This window comes from Salarias fasciatus, chromosome 9 (assembly GCF_902148845.1).
Source record: "Salarias fasciatus chromosome 9, fSalaFa1.1, whole genome shotgun sequence".
Lineage (NCBI taxonomy): Eukaryota > Metazoa > Chordata > Actinopteri > Blenniiformes > Blenniidae > Salarias > Salarias fasciatus.
Genome location: NC_043753.1, coordinates 12,125,945 through 12,146,252, shown reverse-complemented (window position 1 = coordinate 12,146,252; position 20,308 = coordinate 12,125,945). Strand labels below are relative to the sequence as shown.

The window sequence follows — 20,308 nt, the reverse complement described above, 5'->3', positions numbered from 1 at the left end:
ATTTTGCTAGTCAATGCTAATTTTTCTGTTTTCTTAGGATTAAATGTTAGAGTATCAATTGATAATCATTTAGGAGTGTAGCATAATTGCACTACCACAAGGGCGCAGCGTTTCCATCTGTCTCTGTTCTGAGCTGAAAAGGAATCTGGACAGCTCCAGGTATCTTTGACCAATCAGAAGAGCCCATGAGGCTCTAACCGTGATTGGTCGAGGGGCATTCGTCACACGTTCTTGTGGGAGGGGCTTAACTTGCATAAGGGCGTGATATCAGAGAAAACAGGACAGGATTGGCTGTGCTGGGTTTCAAATCGCCATCTTAGATTGGTCAAATCGCCATCTTGCTTAGGTAACCCTAAGCAAGATGGCGGAGATGCCAAATCCTGCCTACAGCACCTTTAATAGTATGTTATGATTAAGAAAACAGAGTATGGTTTGTTTTTTTTTGCCGTGAATCCAAACAGCTGTAGAACCATACACAAGAAAGGCAAAACACAAAGAAAACATGAAAATTACAAATAACACTGTCAATGGAACTACACAATGCTCCCCTGTACTACTTCACAACTGTCTCTTTTATCCAGTCATTGAGTTAAGTTTTCAAAAAACTCCCAAACCTAATTCAAACATTCCCAGAAGCAGTACGGACGACAACAAAATAGAACAGGAAATTAGATCACAATAAAATCAGTAAACATTAGTTTATTGAAAACATTCGGTCCAGCATTATCTTAATGAGTTATCAAATGAAAATGCAAATAGTTGTTAAAGGAAAAAAAAAAACACCACAATGCAAAATGAAATGACAAGGAGAGAGACAGAAGAAAACAGGTACATAAAAGCATTATAAAAATGACATTAAACAAAGGTTAGTTGATGAGCCAGTAGAATCATATTTGCACCCAATAATGCAGTTTAACATCGCTTTATTTCATACATCCTGTTTGGTTGTTTTCTCACCTGGTCCTTTTAGTTAGTGCTTTGATACAAAAACAACCTGACACTCTACTGTAAACACATGACAATGAAATAGGAACTATGAGTAATCAACTGCTGAAATATGCAGTTCCGTCACTTGATCGTCACATGAAAATGATTTAAAAAACCTGATTTTCTTTTCTTTTCTCCACAAACATCTTTACATTAAAGGTACTGTATTTCTCAAAAAAGAAAAAAAGAAAAAACCTATAGTCTGTTGAAATTATTGGAACTCCATGGCTCGTCAATCCCAGCCAGGAAAATGCACCTCTGTAGTCCAAAGCAAGGGAGGAAAAAAACTAGACGCATACATCACAAACTGTTTTTTTGTTTTAATAGAAACTTCCCATCACAACACTCTACATCTGTAAAGTTGCTGTTGGCAACAGTTCAAGATCAAGATGCACACGGGAGAGGAACCTTTAGCTCCGAATGCTGTCAGACTCGGCAAGATGCAGCGGAGTGATGCATCTGTCTGATGTATCTGCAGAGAAATGAAAACACTATTACTTCAGGTCCGCTGTGGGGCCCTGCACTTTTATCCTCAGCTGCTTGAGATCGGATTGATTCGGACTTACTTAATTAGTAGGGTGTCCACCTCCATCTACAAATTGGCAGATGAGTTTGTGACTTTGTGTGAGGGTTTGGTTAAAGAGAGAGTGAGGAAGAGAGAGACAGAAAGGCAAAAGAGCAATGAGTATATGTGGCAGCTGTGCTCGGCATTCTTTTAAACATCTCCTCGTACAACAGAGACAACACACAACAAGTCAGAGCAGTGCATGTACAGAAAAGAAAAACATCTTTTTATTGAGAATTTTGCAGGGATATATGTCTGTGTATGACTGTGCATGTGGAAGAAAAAGAGAGTGAAGCAGTAAATAATACACACGATACTGAACACAGAAAAAAAGAACACACAGATGAAAAATATCAAACTGTAGGAGTAAGAAAAAAAACAAACAGTGATAGTGTAAGATAAAGAATATGCAGAAACGTGTGATTCTAATGTGTTGGTGTCATTGTGCTCAGAGGTGCTGATCCCTCACTGGCCACACAATCGATCAGCCATAACATTATGACCACTTTCCCTGTCATTTGATGGGATGCACTAAGCAGCAAGTGAACATTTTATCCAAAAAACCCCAACATATTAAAAGCAGACAAAATGTTAGAAGTTTAAAGTGAACTAAATGGTGATGGCTAGACGACTCAGCTCTTGGTGGGTGTTCCCATTCTGTATCGAGTATCTTATTAAGACATCCAAGGATGAAAAAGCAGTTATCTAGTAACAAGGTCACATGTGGGGAATGGATATCCATGCTGTTGGATAAAACAAGCTGCTGGAGCCTTACGTGTTGCAGACATAAATGCAGACAGGCTAATATCAGAACATATACTGGTCATTTTTGGGAGTGAAAAAAGGAGGCCAACGCTACATTAGGTTGCTGGTCCTAATGTTATGGCTGATCAGTGTATGAAAACAGCCTGCCAACAGTGGATGTTATTAGGATTTAAGCAGTTCCTTCAAATCTGCAATTTATATGCAATGAATGTCATTTGAACTCACTGAAAAAATGTTTAAGATAATTTGAATATTGGAACCATTACAAAAAGAAAAGAAATCAAAGGAATCAAATTGATTCAATTGTCTTGCTTCACGAAACATACTTTTGTTTTGGGCGTTCCTCTGAAATGCATCAGTTGCAACAAATTAAAGCATTAAACAAAAACTTTTATTGTGAGATGTTGATAGTGTGTGTACCGAGTTTGACCAGAAACTAAGTAAAAAGGAGGAAAAAAAAGTGAAGATTACATGTTATTTTATTTTATAAAGCATCAGTAAAATCAGCCCTGAAAGTTAATTTGAGTAATTGTAAAAACTGTCATTGCTTGAGTTTGCTGTATAGTATAAAAGTCTGTTTTAATACAAAGATATTAAGCTCAGACGGTAAAAGAGAGTTAGAAGTCAAACAGACCTGTTTGCTGAGAAAAAGCAAGCACTCTGTTAAAATAAAAACGCCTGTCAAAAAAGTTAGTCATCATATTCAAAAGGGAGTTTAAGTTTAAATTAATGAGTTGGAAATTTATTTGCATAATGCTCTTTAATGGTTAAGCTACGCAACAACATGCAATGCAATTAATTCACTTTGAAGAAGCTTTTAAAAACCACCTCTTATGCTCATGACTAATGCATTAGTAGATGGGAGATTTTTATTACTTTTTAATATTGGTATTAGTGTTTTAATGGAAATAGAAGAAGCATGCACAAGCCATATAACTCGGCCTTGAATTTTTTTTTTTTTTACCTAAATTAAACCACTTCTGTTTACTCTAACAGAAGTAAAGTCAAATTAGTTAGTAATTAGTGGCAATTAATTCCAATTTACTGTGAAATAAATCTCACTAGATTCAGCAAACTGCAGGCATCTATAGTTTGCTACTAAAATCATGAAATGTCCGCTACCAAACTGAGAAACACATGCTAAAAAAAAGAAGAAGAAAAAAATCAATCTGAAGATGTATGGTCACATTAATTTTGTTAGTGGATAATCTATGATAATGACAGATATGTTTCTAGCGTCCACACTCGAAAGTTCGTCAACCATGGAGATCATAAAGTTCCACATCGCACGTAGAGCACAGAGCTGACTCATTTACAAAACCTTCTCACTTCACAGCACTGAAGCTGGAGTATTTTCATATAGTCCATTGTGTTCATGCGTGCGCATGAATACACAATCAGTCTCCTTTCGTCAAAGCGTCCCTTCATCATCATCATCATCATCATCATCAGCATCATGCTGGTGTAAATCTCCGCTCCGCTTTTTCATATGTCAGTGATGCCCGTTCGTACTGATCCAGGATTGCACTATTCTCAAGAAGTCTACATGATGGAGACAATGCAACATAATGTAGAATATAAGCAGACACACACACACAGTTCAGGACAGCACATTTTTTCACACTCAGAGACAAAACAATGGGTAGCACTTTATGTGACTGCTCCATTCCATGCAGGCATGAAGCTGCAGGCATCACCTCGTTTATCTCCGTTTTGCATTTAATTCATTTATTATTTCACTAAAGTCAGCCAATTATAAAGGCAATATATATATAAAAAAAACTACAAAAGTTCTCAAAAATGCTGTTACAAACGTGTGAATCTCATTTGTTAATATGCATTGTGCTTTTTTTGCACCTTCATGAACGCACAGAACTGGAGCATATGCACATGAAATGTTACACACAGGCAAAAAACACTTTAGAATTAACCAAACATGAAATCAAATACTACAACTGACACAGATCATGCAAATCTACAGTGGACTTCTCGATAAGTGTGTGATCAGTAAAGACTAATGTGCTTTCTTGACTGTATTCAAATATAAATGCATAAAAACACATCTGTGACTGTCTGCCGTCACTTCTGTCCTTTTATGCGGACGTCATTCACTTTATTTACATCAGTCGTTTAAATGATTCGCTGCAGTCCTACTAGGAGAAATGTGGAAGTGTTAGACATATCAACTGATAACAGCCTCAATTAAAGATGATTAAAGGAGTCCATGCCAATGAAAATCCACTGAGTGATATAATGTATGTCTTCACAGGAAGAGGACATACAGTCAATCTGAGCATCACAAAAAAGTCCAAACAAGGTCACAAAGAGGGCAAGATGGCCGCAAGCAAGTAAACCATCTTGGTGGAAATGAACAATTAAAGAAAAAAAAAACAAACAAAAAAACAAAATTATAATAAATGAAGTATAAACCTGTGCAAAAATCACAGAAAAGGAAAAAAAAAAGAACTCACATAAAGTATATACTGACTGGGCAAATGATGACTACACAACAACATATAAAGATGTTGATTGTTGGATAAGGGTGCTTACCTTGAGATTGTCTCTTAGACCCTAGTTGTGTTGTACTCTGATTCATGTTTGCTCAATGAGCCAATGAGGCAGAACCTGAAATGTCATGGCTCTTTCATTTAATATCAAACTCCTTTTGCATAGAGAGGTCAGAATGCATAATGTGCTATACGAAAAAGCAATAAACTTCATTAGTGCGTTGATAGCCTTTAACAGCCTTGCATGCAGAGTCTGTAGAAAAATAACACAGTTGGGAACAATCTGCAAAGTGGTACGTAGAAAGTGCATGCAAGTAAACGTTGCATTTTAAAAGTGCTTTCTGCAAAAGTGTACTCTGATATCGCCGCCATGTGTTCTTGTAAACCTGTACAGTTGCTTTTTTAAGTAGTCAAGGTGCAAATGCATAGTAAAATACTTTTTCTTTTCCTCTAGAAAATGTCCATGCCACAATGTTCAGCTGCTGTCTATAGAATGTATGTCAAATACTTTTTCGGTGTCACGGTTACAAATGCATATTCTCTTCCAATGACCTGCATCCATGTCAATAAAATAAGTCATCTGTAAGAGGCACCGATTCAAGCCCTTGTGTTAACAGTCGAAAACTAGACTATCACAGGATTAGCGTCTGCTAAAATGAGGTCTGGATTAGTGTAAAGATCTGTCACAAACCTCAGAGCACAGTAGAGTTTAACGCCGCTAAGCTACAATTCACCATCCGTGGAAAGCTCGCCGGGGGAATCGTATGTTCAAATACTTGCATGCAAGACGGGGTACGTGTTTTCCTGCTGGAATTTAGCCCTTTTGTGGTATTGATTAAATGGTACAAAAATCAGGGAATAATAGCAAGGATCAATGCAAAAATGAAGGTTATTGTAATCTTAAAAAAACAAAGCGAGGAAGAAGGAAGCTAAAATAAGAGGAACATAAAAAGAAATGCAAATATCCCACACACATTTCAAACATCCCCACTGTTAACTCTAGAGCTGCTGTTTCTCCCTCATCAGAAATCTATGGATACTGACCGCTGTACTGCCTTTTCGTGGCGTGAGAGCCGGTGGCTGGTGGTGGGAACCTCTTCCAGGTCGTCATCCAGGTCGCATCCATTGTCCGCGGCCTCTTGTGAGTAGCTGTGCTTCATGACCAGGATGCTCCGGCGGTTTCCCGCGGACGGCAGCAACGGCCGCACCGCCATGGGCGGCTGCGGGAGGTCCGTGAGCAGGGTGGCGGCCGCCGCGTCGCGGCTGCTCAGGTTCCCGCGGCTCTCTCGCCCGCTGAGCGACAGCTGGGATATGTGCGCCGAGCCGGGGTTGGAGGAGGAGCCACAGTGGTGGTCGTGGACGCAGCGCGAGGAGGCACGGCGGAGGGCGTGGTAGTTCTCAAAGTCCTCCGCCAGGTCGACTAAATCCGCCGAGGCCGCCGTGGGCGTGGTGGCGCTCCGTAAAGTACACAGCTCATAGTGCGGGGGCTCAAAGACCTCCTGGAACATGGTGGGGTCAAAGTCCTCACGCCGCAAGATGTACTTTTTGCGCGGCTGCTTGACCTGGACGATGACGGAGACGATGAGGAGGATGAGGACGATGCAGCACGTCACGCCAATGATGGTCCCGTTTGTGTTGTTCAGGTTGTCGAGGATGTTGGCTTTCCTCTTCTCTGTACAGGGGCAGACATGGAGCAGAAAGACTTCAACCGCATGCAGAGAGTTGACAGTGTGAAAGCAGATCCAGACCAAACACTGTCAGATTGCACCGTTACCTTAACTCTCACACCATAACCGATCATTTTGTATCTGCTGCTCAGCATGGTTCAGTTCATACAAACGTGTAATAACCCTAAATCTAAGTCAAAACAGCTTGTGTTCAGTGTCTAAAAGCAATTAGTCAAGAGTAAAAATAGTGTTTAAGGTAAGTATTTAGGATTCAGGGTTTGAAGTAGAAAAGATTTGTGCTTATGTTTTCATAAATGTGCAGAAGCTGATCTACAGGCGAGGACTGAATCTGACAGACTCAAAATATCACTACTGATTTAACGCATTTGCATTTATAAACTTGAAATGTCAGGCATGTGTTCCAGAGTTTATGTTAATAGATTATTGTACAACACACAGTGCGAGTTATAAAATCTGAAAATGTTTGTGTTGTTTAAACTTGTGTCTGTTTTTAAACACGCCTGAAAACGAGGCGTAAAAGTCAGAGCATTGAGCAGAGATGTTGCTGTTAATATGGTGAGATGCATTTCAACGGACTCCCCACAATTCTTATGCAGACTTTATTAGGAGATATTTCCCTAGCCGTACCCCTTCTTAGATCTATAATCATTTCTGAAACTCTGCTGTTGGTTTCTATTTTTTCTTATAGCATTCACTTTGTGACAGGTCAGCTCCCAGATGCCCTTTTCTTGTTTATAATTATAGATTATATTAAGTATAATTATAATCTATTTGCATGAGCATGCAATGCAAACTGTTAAGATATTCTTTATTATCAAAAATATTAATTCAAACCAAAAAACAAAACCATCTTCCATCCACTTGATGCCAAAACCCAGAACATTTAGTGTGAGAGTGTGAGCGTACTAACAGATGAGGAATTTCTCGGGAACAGTCTAAAGGGAGAGAGATCGTGCCTCATGTGTGAAGAAATGCCCTAACAAATGGACCTTATCATGTACAAGATTAAGGCCGTGACTTCCATTAGCCACCAAACAGATGGACAGCCAGGTCACACCGGGTCAAAGCCATATTCTATTTATCACAAAAAGAATCTGCACAGAACCGTACAGACAAACAGAGGTGCATCCAGCCACAATCAGAGAGGAGATCTGTGGCATTTAGACACCGGATGAAGTCGTAGTGCAGCCTCAGTGACAGTGAATGGTTACATTTAGATGTGGAGGGGAGAAAGGAATGAAACTTGACATTTCACCGCTAACGAGGACAAATGTGCGCACGACACATTACTAGAGCGGAGCAAAAGAGGACGACGGAGCAGCACACTGAGAAACATGGCCTGTTCTTGCTGAGTTCTGCACAATTTCAAAATCAAATTGTTCAGTGGAAAGGTATCTTCATCTACGTGAGGGATAGTTGATGCAGGAATTTCTCTAATTGGAGCCATTTGTCAGCACGGCAGTCCTGCTTAAAGCTGGGAAGAGTAATGGTGCACAAACACAATGCACAAAGTGAATTTTCAGTACAATTTGTCTGTCTGAGGGGAAACATTCAATTTTAAAACTAGCAAAACAGAGTCGAACTCATAAAATGACTAATAAAAATCAACTGATGTGATTCTGAGTGTGAGAGGATTGCTAAACTTTGTGTTTTTAAACCAGGATTGGCTTTTTCTTCTCCCCATTTACACCCCTTTAAAATTACCTTTTGACAAAAAAAAAAGTAAAAAGAAAACCAATTCAGTGAAAAGAATGCCCCTGACACCGAGATTCTTCCTGCTACTGTGGCTTTGAAGCTCCCTGACCTCACCATACTTTGAAAACCACTGGTATAAATTACATCCTACCTTCTTCGGAATACAGTTACAGGTGAGAAAGAACACATGTTCACACGGTTCTGAAGTGAAAGTTATGGAGTTGACTGGAGCAAGACACGAGGGATCAATGAATGGATCTCGCTGCTTCAAAAATTCATAGAGGAGTTAAGGGACTGAGCCACAGAGGAAATGCACACATTGTCAGTATACAAAGATCAGGGAGAAGGAGCGACTGTTTCTGCCTTAAGCCATGTAAACAGGGTTAAAAAGACACTTTGAGCAAAGTTTGCTCATCTGGGGCATAAATTTGAACCAATGTCTAGACAATTTGACAGTAAAATTTGAAAGTGTATTTCCATTATCTGTTAGGATCATAATGTGTTCAATTAAAGTCAGTTTTATATCCTAGCGTTAACAGTGTGGAGGCATCCAACTCTAATGTGTATTTGAGTTCAAACTCCAAAAAAATGTACATACCGCACATTGAAAAAAATCAAGAGTAAGTGGAATATACATTTATTTTCTGCTGACAAAGCTTTGAAATAATTATATTTATGTATTCTGAAATGTTCAAAGTGAAAGGAGGAGTAGACTGAGGAGCAGGAATTATTCAATATAGTCAAATTTTCTTTTTTTTTTTTTTGAGAAGAGCAAACTGTATTTTATTACATAAAATGCCTGGAGAGGGTTTTCAGCTTGTACACAGTTACAACATCGCTTATATTAGAAAATTCAATAATTCAACGATTCCTCAGCGTCATAAATAACAACTACGCTCCCAGTTTTTCCTCACTGCCACTGTCCATGGTGCTGAAACTTCCAAAGGCTTTACCCGTCTACGTATGACGATACACATGCTTTCTGAATGAACACAAATGCAGCAAAAGAACCACAGTGGCGATAAAGCAATGCAATTACTGATGTTACATGCCGAAACTCACCTTTGCATTGGTTCTCATCCCAGGGGTAGACACAGTTCTGCATACCGTTGCACACCAGTGTGTTGTTTATGCACATGTTACTGTGACAGAAGAAGGCATCTGCTTCACAAGGAGCTGAAAAATAGAGAGCACAGAGTCACACCGCTGAGCCTATTATCATTGAAAGTGCAGAGACTGAAGACATGTACTGTTAATCAGAGCACTCAGCTTTATTTGCCCACAGAAAGACGTCATTATACATTTTGCAGGATTGCCCATCTCCAACAAGTGAGAGACACACATTCAAACAACTGCAGAGGCAACATGTGGATGTGAATGAACTTCTTGGGGAGTGTGTGTACTGTATAAGTGCACGCATCTGGAGAGACAGGCATAACATTTCACAGTCGTCTGCACACAAACCTGGGAACAAATGTTTTTTATTTATGGCAGATGTTTGTTTACAGCACGCAACTCTTGTCAGTCAAATTTCAGCAAAGACATGATAGGGCGAGATACCTGCCCTCCCGGCGCTGACTGCCTGAGACGCAGCATCGTCAGTGTTTTCACCTTCTTATGGTGATAGCGAGAGGCAGAGCCATCCGTCATCGGGACATGCTCGTAAAATCAGCGTGGGAACGTTACCGCTTCCGCCGTCATATATCTGTATCAGCGGAGCTATAGAATTTAAAACCAAGGTGCCCTTGCTCCCAACAACCAATCATACTAATGCATGAGCTAGCTGAATGGTCAATTCATTGCTCTCCACTGTCAGTCACAGCGAGGAATAGTGGCAGAGCAAGCTAAAACTACTATTTAGCTGAGCCCAGTAATTAGGCTGAATCGTGAGTCAGCGGTTTTGACATTGAGGCAACTGAGTTATCCGAACGCAGTGAAAATGCATTTTCAATTAAGAAAACATCTAATGAAACATTTTCAATATGTGTGATAAAGTAGTTTCTGTCATTACTTCCTCCCTGAAGGCGAACAAAATGTTGTTTAGTACCCTTGATAAATTGCCAGCCAAAGCAGAACTGGTGGTCTCGAATGTTAAGGTGTGTTGGCAAAAGAAGGTGTAGCAGGTGCTCTCTAAGAACACAGGTGATGCATGGGTGACAGACAATGACAATGTTGCTTATTGTGGCTTATATAATCTCACTTTGGGCCACCAAAGTCGAGAGCATATTGCTGCTGACTACAAGTGAAGGCAGGGTACTAATCCACCACATGGCAAAAACACAGAGACATTCACAAACACTCACAATCACACTTATCGACAATTTTAAGCTAAACGGCTCGTATGACTTTCCAGGTGAACCGGGGCTTAAAAACTTCCTGACAGACAGGATCCTGATGGTAAACTCATTAGTGTAGTGTGGCAATTGGCATACACAATATGTTTTACTATTAGTTTTACAGCATGCTGAAGATTTTTTTTACTTTTTCAATGACTCATACAGTGAGAACTATGCCCTGTTCTTGTGAAAGAAATCCATCCATCTTCAATATTATTTTTCATCATGAACTTCATACTGAAAAAAGAACAAGCACAAGAACAGCTACAACAGAGTCTATACTGAATTCTGAGCGCAATTTCAGCTTAAATCTGCTACTACACAAATTAAAGTCATCAATTATACATGCAATTTGCACTGTGCAGACAATTCACAATGAACATGGTTTACCAGGTGGAAGGTAAAAGTTACTCATTTGCTGCTGACATGGCACCATAATGGATGACTCTGTTCAGTTTCTGGCTGTTTGGCTGCAGAGAAGACATCCGTCCACAGTCTCCTGCAGATCCCCTCATTGTTTCTCTTTATCTCTCACTTTCTTCCCACTCTCCCACAACACTGGCGCTAGCACTAAAGCGGCTTGCCAGTGGTATGGCAGAGCTGGGGACGACTTGACAGTGTTACCACTCTGATGTATGGCTGTTTTCATCCCAGCTCTCATCCCAAGTGAATAATAACACACCAAATTAGAGTGACTTATCTCTATCGCTTGTTTACTCTCTCTCTCTCTCTCTCTCTCTCTCTCTCTCTCTCTCTCTCTCTCTCTCTCTCTCTCACTAACCCATCCTGTCTGGACCTTTGCCAGCATTTCCTGAGTCATACTGGCTCTCTTTGTGTTTTCTAACACTCTACTTCCAATTTTCTTTTCCACCTGTTATTTTTTTTTTTGTTATACCTGCCAGAACTGTTATTTTTTTGTAAGTAGCCACCAGAGGGAGCCCACACATTCTTGATTTTGCAGGCGAATCCTCCTGCCTTCCACCGCTCACCACAGGGTGAGAGAAGACCTTTAACAGGGGGCAGTTCGCTCTAATCTCCGGCGAAATTAATTTCAAGACGTTCTGAAATAAAAGTGCCCTTTCGCCCGCTCGGAAATGTTCACAGGCACTACTGGAGGCATAAATGAACTCCTAAATGAGAGGTGGATGGAAACACTCGGGGTGTTCCTGCAGAGCACTACTCCGAGAGCAAGAGCAAAGAGAGCTTCTGCAGTGTGTGTGTGTGTGTGTGTGTGTGTGTTATTGGTTTACACAGGGGTACTTAAGTAATTTTATGAGATGAGGCTAAAAGTTCCAGTTATTCTGCATGTTGTCTTTTCACTAATGATAGTTTTAGAGCTCAGATCCAATCACATTTAAACAGTTATTATTAAGATATACCTAATTCAAAAATGTTTCTATTTTCATTTGAATAGCCACAAAGTTTTCATCTCCTGCCTTTACATTGAGGGTATCAGAGTACAGACAGCTCACCTCAAGTTGTCCAATCTTCCTCATCTTTCACCATTTGCAAATTCCAGCAAAAGATCAATCCTTTATCCTTAGCCAAAATCCAGTTGACCTTAAACCCTGTTCATGATAAATGTGTTATGTTAATGCGGGTATAGATCCTACTGAATGCACACAGTAGGCTCACAATAGTGCTGTTAGCAAATGAACTAAATTACATTTGCTTTTAGGTACAAACTGAATCATATCCTGATTACTGCAAGAGCACACAGTTGATCCATCCATCAGTTCATCCACCCATCCATTGATTTCTTCTCATGTAAGTGGCTGTATGATGCTACAATGTGCTGAAAGTACTCGTCCTAATTGCACACCAACCAATTCATCGAGTGCATACAAATGACACAATCAGATCTACAACCAGGCAAAAGTTTCACGCAACACACATTAGCTGACTGCGTTTTGTCTCAAATGTTTCATGAAGACAATAAAGAAGCTTTGCAAGAAACCAGAAGTGATGTGTGTAGTGAAGCCAGAGCAAATTTCCATTTACAACCCCAGAGACGTGTTTCAGATGAGGCGTAACAATGCTGACAGCTGAGATGTCGCACAAGCACATTTATCACCGAAGACATAATTGCTTCTTTGGTAGAGATAGGTTTCATTTTCTTATATCTTCTATTTGTAATTTTACACTGTAGTTCTGCACAGCAGGGCCCAGTGTGTGTCTGTGTGCGAAGAAGCAAGACCTGCAGAACCAGCAGGTGTGAATGTGACACAAATGAAAAAGGCAGATGTTTGCATTTGGGGGGAAAAAAAAAATGCTACTCCCAATGAAGCGACTCTCTGAGCGGCTGTAAATGGTTCTCTGAGAGATGTTAACTCCACTGGGTCCCAGCAGCTGTGAACAGACATGAGAAGGTTTTGACTGATGGACGGGAAACGCTTATCATTAAAAAACTGCTTTATTAGCTGCAAAGTCTGGCTGTAACAGACTCACATGCACTCTCCTGTCGTAGACAACGTCTTTTTGCTGTGTATAAAGAACCTCTACTTCTAAATCAACTTTACCTCTTTTTTTTGGATTCCCAGTAAACCTGGGGCGAGTCGCTGCTTGCACAGGAAGAACATGTAGACTCCCCAGAGAAAGGCCCAAAACTCCAAAGAGCTTTATTGCCATGAATGAGACTTCTAGCTACTAAACCATAATGCTCTTCAAAGATCAATCACACATTTGCTTCAATTCATTGATCGAGTCTTATTTAAAAAAAGGACATGAAACAAAACACCACAGAAATTAAAAATGGCATGTTGGTGGACTTGATTTGAATTTTTCACTTTATCATCAGCTGAAAGAAAACGACAGACTACAGATCACACTCAGACTGAAGCTGTATTTTCGGATAAGCCGTGTGTTTCAGATTGCGAGGCTGGAAGCCGATCCCCGCACTGCATTACTCGCTCTCAGGGGCTGCGCTGCATCTGTAACCTGCGCCGCTGACAGGCGTGCTGCAGTGCCGCTGAGCTGTGGTGGATGCTGCTGGAAAGGCTGAGGTCTGGCTGGGGATCGCCTGAGTGACTTGGGCAGAGGCGTTGCCCCGGCAACAGCACATCCTGGCTCTGCTTGGCGAAAAGGCCCCGACAATGAGGGACACCGACTCCACAACATAAACAACTCCGCTGCTGCTGCCGCCGCTGCTGCGGTCGCCTATACCGGTGAAGCTTGGTACGAAACGATCTTATCACTCCAATAAACACACTGCAACGAGTGCAGGCAGGAACAGCAAGCACTGCAAAGATCGTCAAACGATTGTGCTTCAGGCTTCTGCAATGCATTCAATTCATATTTAGGTAGTTTTATTTTTTTAGTGATGCATAACCTTAGATAAAATGCTCTGAAGCTTTTTTCTCTGTAAGCATAATTTTTTTTCTTTGGGTTTATATTTCAATAATCTACTGGAGGGTTTAGTTGCTTAAAGGTTTTGTCAAGTCTTCAATTTCTAAAGATCAGTTATTCAAAGGTAAACATTTGTGCATGTTGTGTGGATTCTACATGTCTGTATGTAAGTGATTCAGAGGAGCTGAAGGCATCTGCATAATGTGTACACACACAAGGTTGAGACCCCCTTTATTCAGGTATTCGGGCAACTAACACAAAGAATGCCCTCTGCAGCCTCCGTCAAACTACAAGCTCCATAAATTACAAGCTTGTGAATGGAGAAGAGGAAGGCTGCGTGTGTGTGTGTGAATTTTAATCTCTCCCAGGTGTTTGGCTCAAAGAAAGCCGTTAGATGCAAACATACTGTAGCTCATCCTGATATTCTATTGACACAGGCTCAGTCTCACTGTTTATCTTTATCTTTTTAGCTCTGTACAAAAAAAAAAAACAAAAAAAAAACAACTTACCGGTGCAGATGCCCGACAGTGGCAGCGCTACAGACTGGAGCTCCAATCTGCTCGTACTGTCACATTCAAAATCACCCCACAGGCTACATTTCCTATAATGGAAATCATGTTCCTTGGTTTCCTGCTCGCTGCAGTTTAAATGGTCATAAAACTAAATGGAAACCTCTGACTGCACCTTTGCTACACGATCTGCTTCTGATATAACTTGCCATAAACGTGGACGCTCTGCCTCCATCGTCCATTAACGGCTGACTCTAAAGATGGACCCTGGTTTATTTTGGCATCAGTGTCCCTTTCATGGAGTGGCGGGCTGATGAATAAAGCAAATCGGTTTCCCTCAGTGGGTGGGTCATATCGCAATAAACACGGGCACGAGCGGGGAGTCGCGCCTTACGTTCTTGGTAGGTTGTGAAAAGGATGCGGAAGCGGCTTTTGCGGCTGGCCTCGTCCGCCCACATGCGGATGACTCCCAGCGTGGAAACCAGCATGATGTCGTTGGCCACCGTGGAGCAGAACTTGCTCTTCAGGTCTTCCACTGAACTGAGACGAGACAGGATGAGATAAGAATGCATATTTTATTATCAATTACCATGAGCATTCACTGTGCATCTCAATAACCCACGCTGGTGAGCCCCGGTTTGTTATCCTGTGATCTCAACTAATTATTCTGCATATCTCCAGCCTATAAACGAGGCTGTTGATCTTATATTTGTTTTCATGTATATTGCAGATAATGATTCAATTACAACCTTATCTCCAAGCATCAAATATAGTCTACTTTAATTAGAGTTTGAATATCTCATTATCTTGAGATGAAAGATAACGTATTTATATTAGTAGATTTACTTGAGATAAGCATGTAGAAGTGGGGAAACATGCTGGCCGAGAGTCAGACAAGAAGATCAATATCGCTTTCATATCTGACCTTAAAATGTGGGGCTCCAACCAGCAGGTAGTTGGTTCAGATATTTATGAGAACTGAAAGCTGCGCCTAACAACTAACATGCTTTTATCCACCTACCAGCACATAAACAAAAGTTCAGCTAACATGGCGTCGCTAATGGTGGGTAAAAGAAATCGCAGCAGGTTCAGTGTTTAGATCAGTGGAGTCAGTTTCAGTTGAGAGGCCACAAACAGAGAAATTACACGATCAAACCAGGAATGACTTAAAAGGTTCTCTTTGGTGAAGCGCGTAATGTATGAGGACATGACGAGAAAAAAGGCTACATTCACAAGATATTTGTACCAAAATATGAACTTCCTGAAAGTTATGAAGTAAAATAAATACAAATTCAACATGATGACACTGTGTGTGGTGCCTCCTGGTGAAAAAGTATGCTGAAATATATCTCGCCTTTGATATTTTCTTGCAGAGGGAAATGCAACAAATAATTAAGCTGATGCTTTGAATCTGGCTGAAATCCTGTCTGCCACTGTGTTTCTCTTTAATGTTGGCGAAAGCCTTTCACTTCTTATGGAACATGACCTCTGCAGCATTCGGCCTGTATGTTTTTCGCTTCTCTACCCTTCATAGCATGGCTTAACGCTAATGCTATTTTGCAGGCATAAGGCAGCTACTGTTCAGTGCTAGCACTTTGCCTTTTACCCTTACTGAAACACAGCATCCTCCAATGAGTTCTTATTTTTGTATTAAATTGTTTACTGTTGTTTTTTTACTCTTTGCAAAATAAGTCATCTTAATGGTGTGATCTGTGAGTCTCACAGGTTGGTTTTGAATCTTTGACACTTCAATTGGAGGATTGTGGAAAATTACCCTTTATACAATTTACTGGGATGTGAAAGACAAGGCTGAGATGGGAAAGGATGCTGAGCATGGAGCTGCAATGACAGGAGACGTGAGAAAGGAAGGTAGAGGAGAGAGAGCACAGGAAGGAGGTGATCCTCTGTGGGAAAATGCAGTTTCAAAATCAAATAGCAATCACAGAAAATATCGATTTTATTTGCAGCGTTTTTCACAGCAGTCTAAAACTTTTACCGGTACCACGTCTTTTCTGACATGGACCAGCTACGACTGCTTGTCAGTTGATATTCTAGAATGTATGGGTGGTGATACCTGCAGAAAAGAAAAGCCAGAATAATAGTAAAACGTCACACCTGCCACCATCGTACACCGCCACAAAGTTCCGCTTGCACTCGTTGGAATTTGCCATCTCGTAGTCGAGAAAGCGCAAGTAGATCTGTCCAAAGCACACAGGCAGAGAGGAAGAAAGAGAGAAAAAGAGAGAGAAAAAAAATCCAGTGAAAATCAAAGGACACAACTGCACCAGGAGGTGCGCAAAACACGGGAGAAACGAGTGAGTGGAGAGATTTCAGCTCCTTCCTATTATTGCCAGTGCATCTTACTCATTATCCCAGCAGTTCAGTAATAAAATAAGACTGACAGACTGCAGCTAGTACAAAGTCATTACACACGCATATCAAATGAGGACCCAAAGACAGACAGAGTCTATTAGCTTTAAACTCATTATCCATATCTGCTGAGATAAAGCATTACACTAAAACCTACAACCTTGTTAAACTTTAAGGAGACCTTGGATATTTTGCCACCAGCTTTCAATTTTCAAGGGAGAAGAAATGTCACAGGCTTGCTTTGATATTAAATGTACTCTGAGACCAATGGACCGCAAATGTATTCAGGGTGTAAGAGACTTACCTTATGTCCAAGTTATCATCAGGAAAACTTGGACAGATAAAACTCATGAACCACATTATTATCCTAACAGTCCCTTGTTGAGTGAAATATCCACCTTGCTAGCCACCTTGACTTCTCACGGTAGCTATTTTACACCTCCCGATCGCGCGCGCGGCTGTCTGTCATTCATTCATCAAGCGGGGATCATCCAATCACAGCTACGGTTCTGGTCGGCTGCGCACAGCGCTCGCGATCATTACGGTTAATGAGCGGGCCGCTCCCGAACTGTGACAGCGAAATGTGACGCTTTAAATGCCCGAAGACGAAGGCTGCAGATGGAGCAGGATAATGGACCTTGCAATGTCAACTCGGCTTCACCAACATGACAACTGAGATGGATGTAGGGGGGGAAACAAACTGGGGGGAGTTCTGGGAAGTCTCACATGGGTGTCAATAATCTTATGATTAAAAAAAAAACAAAAAAACAAAAAAAAATCATCATATCAAACCACTCTGTTGGATATGATGATTTAACTTCATTATAACAAATGGGATCTTTTCCTCGTCGAATATGCGATATTAAACTGCACAAGTCGTCCTGATGAAGTGCGGCGTGTCAAGCTCAAGCTTCATACTGTCTTTATGTAGAACACAAAGATACGTGTGCATGCATGGAGTGCACAGACTTATATGGACATCAGTGGTTTAATCTCTGGAGGTATATTTAAATAGACACATTTCCAGAACGCTGCATTTAAATATGAAGTCAGTGTTCTGAGACGAAGATCATTTGACACTGTAGTAAAACAACAATAAATTCCCAGTCATTTCAGTTTTTTACGAAGCACAAATAGGTCTAACGGGAGGATGATGGCTCCTTTCCATGTGACAAATTGCCAAAAATGTCAAACCAAATGTTGATTTGTTAAGGTTGTGATCAAGGTTAAGGTTACGGTTATGTTCTCCAAGCCAAATGTGTCTCCATTTATTTCAGAATTCAAGAGGCAAATAATTAGAAAAAGCACCAAATCAGCATGTTAATTAGGAGACTTTGCCCAGTCATTCATCGTCAGCAAGCATTAGGAAAATTAGACATTAATTTTTTCTACCCACAGCTCTAAGGATGCACCGAATGTAGCCGTTTGTAACCAATAAAAGTTATATCAGTCAGGGGAAAACAAATTGTAAAGGCAAGTTAATGTCTGTTGTTATTTAACTGCATAATGTTCACATCTGGACCAACACAACACTGTCAAGATGGAGATATGAGAACTAAGTAACACAGTAATGTTATTAAAACAGTGACTCGAACATCTGATTATTGGCCTGGTTGGCTTTATTCCATTCAAAATGGCCAAAATCATTACATTATTTTCAGATATTATGTTATTTGCCACCATTATTACCTTATTGTTTCATTACATGGTGCAAATACAGTTTTGACAACAGAAGACGAGGATTCCGTCCCTGATCTCTGATGCCCCACTTAACTTTTTCTTTTCATCGGATGGCACCAAAGAACACTAAAGACAATGTTTCCACATTTTATCTGAACCTTTTTCCTGTAACTTTCCCTCTTTTTATAACAAGACTGCCAAACAGAAATCTTGAAACAGAGTTGGGCTGTGTTTCTATTTCTGTGTGATGTCCACGCCACGTACGGTCTTCTTAAAGCTGACGGTGATGAAAAAGAAAAGCAAAACCAGCACATTTGCTACATACATGTTTACGTGCTGTAAAAAAAAAAAAAATAACAACCTCACAGGCTTGGATCTTTTGTTTTTTCGCTATCAGAGGGCTGGCTGCAGTCGTTACCTTTTCATTGCTGTGCATCCAGCTGAGATTGCACATCGAGAAATGAAAATTGACATTCTTCCTGGTCGTAATATCTTTGATCAAGCTGTTACATGCACTAAATCATTGTCTGACAGATGTGGTTATTGTCTGTGCTGACAGGAAGGTGAACAAAAAGGCCTCGTTATGTGACAAACACACACCAGAAACTGACAAATAAACAAATAAAAGCCTCTGATGTTGTTTTTTTCTCCCCCCACCCGCAGCTCTTTTAGGTGGATTCTAACTGACCAATGACAAAAAAAAAAGAATCAGAGCAGAGATAGCATCACAAAGCGAAATGACGGCAATGGATCAGATAGATACAATCACCAATTTGTAAGGTGAGAGATTGGCTCCAGCAGGAAAATAGGCTGCCTCTTCATTGATTGCAGCAGCCCAATAATGGCACAGAATCCATCACTGACCGAGGAAGAATATGTTCTCTCCATAGCTAAAAGGTGCCCGTAAGAGTGCTTGCTGTTCATTACAGTTAGAATGAATGTCTATATTTTGACCATTATCCTCATGAAAAGATGCGGAGGGTGTTAGACAGTGCGAGGCAGGTGTGGTGGGAGAAGAAGAAGAAAAAAAAAAAAAATCCAGGCTGTGTAAAACAGACAGGACACAAATAGTCTGTAGAAGACACAGTAACTGATGAGGCAACTAGAAATAATCCTCCCGTCACCTGAATCTGGACAGCTGTCCCCCCCAAAAAAAAGCACCACCAAGAAAAAGACTTTCGAAAATAAAGACGACCGCTGACAGCGTTGTAAACTTAGAGCCACACGTCTCTTTATTGCCCATTATTACTGCTAGTTAATTTTATTTTGCACAACCATGAGCATCTGAAAGGTGAAGCTTCTTCCTGGATGGACACTGATTGCGCAGTGATTTATTTAAAATTATTTTTGATGCCAGTATAATCCAATTAATTATGTTTTTTTTTCTCCAAAGGTAATTTCTCTAAAATCGAGCCGTGGTTGAAGCTGAAATTTCAAAAAAAATAAATAAATAAAAAAATGACTGTTGTGAAGTGATAGCATCACGGCATTAAAATTGGTGCAGTGCTGTCACTTCTGGCAACAACACATGGCCATTATTGCTCGCCTTGCAGGTATGCTTTTCACTCAGTCTCCCCTTCCCTTACCTTTAACACCATCCCTCTCTCTGCCATCTGCCTCTTCACCCCTAAACTCAGTCTCTATACATTTAGATGCTTGATAAAATGCATTATTAAGTATATCTTCCCCCCCATCCCCTCGTTTTCTTTCTCTTCCTCCTCCTATGTACCCCCCCCCCCCCCCCCCCCCCCCCTTTTCTCTGGAGTGCTCCGGTGCAGTCTAATTAGAGCCTCCGGTATAGGATGTCATTATCTCTCTGCTGTTTCTGGCACATTGGGTACAGTGCAGCACTGTATCAGCA

At 40.7% G+C, this 20,308-nt stretch overlaps 1 protein-coding gene across 4 annotated transcripts in view; it reads right to left on the bottom strand.

Annotated features, from left to right (window-relative positions):
• Positions 1 to 684: 684 nt before the first annotated feature.
• The window catches only part of neto1l (neuropilin (NRP) and tolloid (TLL)-like 1, like), a 78,898-nt gene continuing 59,274 nt past the window's right edge, over positions 685 to 20,308 (bottom strand). Inside the window, exons 7-13 of one of the 4 annotated variants that reach the window (XR_003931981.1) lie at positions 16,513 to 16,595; positions 14,792 to 14,937; positions 9,270 to 9,383; positions 5,869 to 6,496; positions 4,868 to 4,942; positions 1,554 to 1,605; positions 685 to 1,459 (exon numbers count right to left, since the gene is read on the bottom strand). Coding sequence is in view for 3 of the 4 variants with exons in the window: in XM_030099007.1 (XP_029954867.1) it covers positions 4,882 to 4,942; positions 5,869 to 6,496; positions 9,270 to 9,383; positions 14,792 to 14,937; positions 16,513 to 16,595 (1,032 nt within the window). In the remaining variant the exon portion in view is untranslated. Of the gene's footprint in view, positions 1,606 to 2,548; positions 3,860 to 4,867; positions 4,943 to 5,868; positions 6,497 to 9,269; positions 9,384 to 14,791; positions 14,938 to 16,512; positions 16,596 to 20,308 lie in introns of those variants that run through there. The other 3 variants (XM_030099007.1, XM_030099008.1, XM_030099009.1) reach the window with 3 other exon arrangements.